The 5,491-nt window shown below is 60.1% G+C and overlaps 1 protein-coding gene across 1 annotated transcript; it reads left to right on the forward strand.

The window, feature by feature from the left end:
* Positions 1-3,873: 3,873 nt before the first annotated feature.
* Positions 3,874-5,081, forward strand: LOC141468974 (mid1-interacting protein 1-B-like). The gene is made up of 2 exons (XM_074154223.1): positions 3,874-4,399; positions 4,694-5,081. Exon 1 carries the CDS (start codon positions 3,986-3,988, stop codon positions 4,379-4,381), a length of 396 nt encoding a protein of 131 aa, XP_074010324.1. The 5' UTR covers positions 3,874-3,985; the 3' UTR covers positions 4,382-4,399; positions 4,694-5,081.
* The last annotated feature ends 410 nt before the right edge of the window (positions 5,082-5,491 follow it).

Here is a 5,491-nt window from a genome sequence, read left to right on the forward strand (position 1 = left end):
CTGTCTGCTCCCCGTCCCCAGCGAGGGCTTTTTATGTGTGTCTGGGGCACGTCCCTCCTCTGCTGTCCTCTCCTGCCAGCCCTGGGCCAGGCTGGATGGCCACGGGGCCGGGTTTGGCTCCAGCCCAGCTGGGTCTCAGCCACACCGTGTCCCTGTCTCTGTGCAATCTGTCCTGGCTCGGCCTCCCCGTGGCCTTCATCCAAGCTGACCGGAGGTCACGCTACGTCCCCCACGCCATGAGCAGTGCGGCAGGGAGAGGATGTTCCTGGGTCTTCTCCCGACCTGTCCCATGTCCCCCGACGCAACCACTTCTGGGGCACTGAGAGACTGGGGCCAGCTCCTGCAGGCAGCATTGTTCTTGGGGGGGGGGGTCACCTCTCCCCTCTCCTTGCTGCCATGCGCCTGGGATATGATCCTTCCGGGGACATTGAGCAATCCCCAGTCTGCAGCTGGTCACCTGGAGGTGGTTGCAGCCACCGGTGTGGAAAATCTCACCGGGGATGGGCTGCCTACTGGAGTCCCACATGGGATCACGGGGACATGGGATGGGGACAGCAATGGGACAAAACACGTTGATGGAAAACTCTCACAGCCATTGCACGGAGCAATCACTGCCCATGGTGGAGCACAGACGGTGCCACCACCACCCCACCACCCACATCCGGAGGCAGAGGCCACAGCTGGGACAACAGCCAGCACTGCCTGTCCCCACGTGTCCAGGCAGTGTGTGGCAATCGGGGAAAATTGTTCTATTTGAGGAAAGGCCACAGGGTCCCTCTTCCCTTTTGCAATCCTTGGTGGTGGCAGCTGTCCCACTCCCCCCTGACATGTCTCAGCCAGGAGCCCACACTGCTGTCTGTCCTCCGCCTCCCTGACTTGTCCCCTCTGCCCGTCTTGTCCCTTCCACAGTGTCCCCAGTGTTTCTGGGTGTCCTGCTGTGTGGCCCAGCACCGTACTGAGGTGGGCAGGTGCTACCAGCCCTGTGGTCTTGGGCTGTCTGGGCCACCACGCAGCTTCCTGGAGGTGCATGGACATCCTAGTGTCCCCCCAGGCTGGGCACAGCGGGCTGCATTCACCCTGAGGCTGCAGCTTCACCGTGGAGTTCATGGAGGACATGTTGGTCTGCAGCCACTAGTGACAGCCGTCAACCCCTGTTGGGAGATGTCCTTCCCCCTGGGGACATGTGGGCAGGTGTCACCCCAGCCAGCCCCTGGGAGGGGGCTCGATGCCATGACTCCCCAGGACATGAGTTTCCTCCCCAGCCACGTCCTCAGCCCATGGGGACATCTCTGACCCAGCATCTCCACGTCTCCCCAGGTAGCTGGGCCTGGGCCAGGGCCAGCCCGGAGCAGGGATGTGCTCAGCACCTCGGGGCTGTGGCACCTCAGTCCTCTGCCTCTCAGTGCTGTCACAGGGGGATGTGACAGCAGGGATGACAGATAGACACTTCTGTGGTGGCATTTTCCCCATTTTGAGCCATGGCTGGGGACAGGGTCCCCAAGAGGATGGTGGGTCAGGGAGAAGCTGTCCAAAACACAGCGTCTGTGGCAGCAGAGAGCCAAAAATCTCACTGCATCTCCTGGGAGCCCCAATGTCCCTAAGGAACCTTCCCCCGGGCTCCCATCCAGGGCTGGGGACCCCGTTTCGGCTCAGCCCAGCCCCAGCGTGCCACAGCCCCTCTCTCCCTTCTCTTGCCATCGCTGCTGGCGGTGGTGGCTCTCCTCAACATCTCCCAGCGGGATGTGGGGGGCCTGGTTTTGGCTGATGGGGTTCCTGGAGGCACAGGGAGGGTTTGGGAGTGATTCATGCCCAAGGATAGGGAGCTGAGGAATGACCTGAGGCTGCAGAGTACCCCACCTGGACTACTGCATCCAGCTTTGGAGTCCTCAGCAAAAGAAAGACATGGACCTGTTGGAACAGGTCCAGAGGAGGGCACGAAGATGATCAGAGGTCTGGAACCCTTCTGCTGTGAGGACAGGCTGAGAGAGTTGGGGGTGTTCGGCCTGGAGAAGAGAAGGCTCCGGGGAGACCATAGAGCCCCTTCCAGTCCCCAAAGGGGCTACAGGAGAGATGGGGAGGGACTTTTAACACGTGCATGTAGTGACAAGATGAGGGGTAATGGCTTCAAACTGGAAGAGGGGAAATTTAGACGAGATCTCAGGAAGAAATTTTTCACTCTGAGGGTGGTGAGACACTGGCCCAGGTTCCCCAGAGAAGCTGTGGCTGCCCCATCCCTGGAGGGGTTCAAGACGAGGTTGGACAGGGCTTTGAGCAACCTGGTCTAGTGGGAGGTGTCCCTTCCCATGGCAGGGGGCTTGGAACTAGATGATCTTTAAGGTCCCTTCCAACCCAAACCATTCTATGACTCTTTGCAGAGCCCCAGGAAGCCCCTGCCCCGCTACCCCGAGCACTGCATCAGCTCAGGAAGATGATGCCAAAGCTGAAACAAGGGGGCAGGTGGGCAGAGTGACCCGTGTCCCCTTGCAACGTCCCTCCCAGCAGGTCCACAGTGGCCAAGAACCACAACGTGGGCAAGCTTCTGGCTGGTGCCTACACAGGAGCAGCAGCACCCACACACCTCAGTTTAGCGCTCGGTCCCACAGCAGGACACCCAAAGATGCCAGGGGCACCCAGGAAGGGGCAAGAGAAAAGAATGCTGAGGGGAGACCTTCTCGCTCTCTACAACTCCCTGAAGGAGGGTGTAGCCAGGGGCGTTCGGTCTCTTCTACCAAGTAACAAGCGATAGGACAAGAGGAAACGGCCTCAAGTTGCGCCAGGGGAGGTTTAGGATGGATATCAGGAAAAAATTCTTCACTGAAAGGGTTATCAAGCATTGGAAGAGGCTGCCCAGGGCAGTGGTGGAGTCACCATCCCTGAAGGTATTTAAAAGCTGGGTAGACGTGGTGCTGAGGGACATGGTTTAGTGGTGGACTTGGCTGTGTTAGGTTAACCATTGGACTTGATGATTTTAAGGTCTTCTCAAATCCTATGATTCAATAAGAGGAGCTTTGGGAACAGGTCTGGAGAGGAGAGGGCAGGCGGCAGCGCGGGCACCTGGCTGGGACACTTGGGGGTGGTGGGCGCGCTGCCACCACCAAGGGTTGCAAAAGGGATGAGGGACCCCGTGGCCTTTCCCCAAATAGAACAATCTTCCCTGATTGCCACATGCTGCAGGGACACGCTGGGACAGACAGTGCTGGCCATTGCCCCAGCCATGGCCTCTGCCCCAGGACAGGGGCAGTTGGGGGGTGGCCCCATCCACACTCTCCCGTGGCAGCAATGGCTCAATGCCATGGCCGCAGGATGGTGTCAGGTCCCCATCCAAGTCCCTGTCCATGCCAGGCTGGGGGAGAGCCTGGAGGAAGGGGACGTTTCTGGAAACCGTCATGTCTGGGCACCAGTTGGCTCCTCTGTCCCCAGGATCGCACGTGGGACACCACGGTGCAGTGCATCCTGGTGGCATTTTCAATACGTCTGCAGAAGGCGGTTGCTCAATGTCCCTGGAGGGTTCACGTCCCCAGCGCGTGGCATCAAGGAGAGGGGAGAGGTGACACCCACCCCTGGCAACGCTGCTGCCTGCACCGGGGGGGGCAGGAGCTGGCCCCACTCTCCCGCTGCCCCAGAAGTGGTTGTGCTGGGGGACATGGGATGGGTTGGGAGAAGCACAGAGCGTGTCCCCTCCTTGCTGCCCCGCTGCCAGTGTGAGGGATGCAGTGGGACCCCCGGCCAGCTCAGGCGAAGGGCACAGGGAGGCCGAGCCAGGACAGATTGCACAGAGACAGGGACACGGTGTGGCTGAGACCCAGCTGGGCTGGAGCCAAACCCGGCCCCGTGGCCATCCAGCCTGGCCCAGGGCTGGCAGGAGAGGACAGCAGAGGAGGGACGTGCCCCAGACACACATAAAAAGCCCTCGCTGGGGACGGGGAGCAGACAGCACCCCAAGAAGAGCCCAGAGCAGCACTGCCAGAGCTCTGAGAGCAGAACCATGGAGCAGTACTTCTCAGCCACCCAGAAGATGGAGCAGGAGGTGATGTTCCCCAGCCTGCTCCGAGGGGTCTTCCCGCAGCAGGAGGGGGCTGCCCCAGACGCAGGCGGCCACACGGACCTCTATGAGCGCTACCAGCTCCTCAGGTCCATCAAGCCCATGGTGGAGAAAGGCCTGGCCTCTGTCACCGACCAGAGTCAGACCGATGCTGACACCAACACAAGCTCCGACGACAACGACACCATGGATCCCCAGCTGGAGGAGCGCCTGTCCCACCACCTGGCCGGCTTGCAGCAGGTCCTCACCCACCTCACCAGGGACACCAATGCCCTCACCCGGAGGTACAGCCAGATCCTGGAGCAGATCAGCCCCAGCGAGGGGCAGCCCAGCTGGTGACCCTGCCCCAGCCACCAGGTAAGAGCCGGGGGAACGTGGAGCCCAGGAGAACCGGGGCAAGGGGTGGCTGATGTTCCTGGGAAGGTCCCTCAGAGTGCTGGGGTGGGGAGCTCCTGGGAAGTGCCTTGAAATGGGGGCTGTCCCCTCAAATGCTGTAGATCTCCACCTCCATGCTGAAGGAGGGCACTCATCCCATCCCTCCGTGCAGAGACTCCAGGGGTTCAGGATCTGGGGTCCCGGGGCTGGTGGAGCAGGTCTCTCCCTGAGACTGGACATGTGGGGATTTGGGATTAAGGACAGCTGTCGTTGCAGGATGGGTGCTGATGGCATGAAGGAGAGGATGTCCCCATCGCTGACCATCATGGGCTCTTCCCCGGCCCCACTCACCCTCCCCGCACCACGGCAGCTGATCTCCCAGCGCGGGCACCGCACACCAGAGACGATTGCGACCACCCGAGAACCAGATGGTGCCTTATCCTCATAGGAAGAAGCATCTGGTCGTGCTGGGAGGTCCGTCGGAAGAGCCCCACACCTCATGCCCTCCTCTTTATTTTCAAAGAGCAGCATGAAGGCGGTGGCATTGCGTGGTGGCTCTGACCTCCAACGGTCCCTGTGACTGCCAAGCCCTTTTCCAGCTGGTACCTGGACTCTGAGGGGCGTTTTCCCCACTCTTTGCTAATAAAATGAGCCCTGAGAAGCCATTGTTGGTGTGGTGCTTTCCCCTGGGTGGGTTGGAAGGTTTGGGTTGGAAGGTTTGGGTTGGAAGAGACCTTCAGAGACCATCTGGCCCAATCCCCTATTGTGTGCAGGGACATCTTCCAGTAGATCAGGTAGCTCAATGCCCTGTCCAACCATAGGGTATCCACAACTTCTCTGGGCAATCTGTGCCAGTGTCTCACCAACTTCATTCTAAAAAATTTCTTCTTTATGTATACAGCAACACCAGCAAAAGCTGGTGCCTGTTTTCTGTGCAGAAAAGTGTCTGACTCTGCCCAACGCACACCCCAGACATGCAACAGCAAGATGGACACCGAGTCCTGCTGCTGTGCACCCATAAGGGACGGAGGGAGACATCAGCCCACACACCACACAACCATCAGGTTCAGGATC

Source organism: Numenius arquata, chromosome 1 (assembly GCF_964106895.1).
Source record: "Numenius arquata chromosome 1, bNumArq3.hap1.1, whole genome shotgun sequence".
Taxonomy (NCBI): Eukaryota; Metazoa; Chordata; class Aves; order Charadriiformes; family Scolopacidae; genus Numenius; species Numenius arquata.

Coding starts and splice junctions, on each gene's coding strand:
- LOC141468974 (XM_074154223.1), top strand. CDS start 3,986: ATGGAGCAGTACTTCTCAGCCACCCAGAAGATGGAGCAGGAGGTGATG.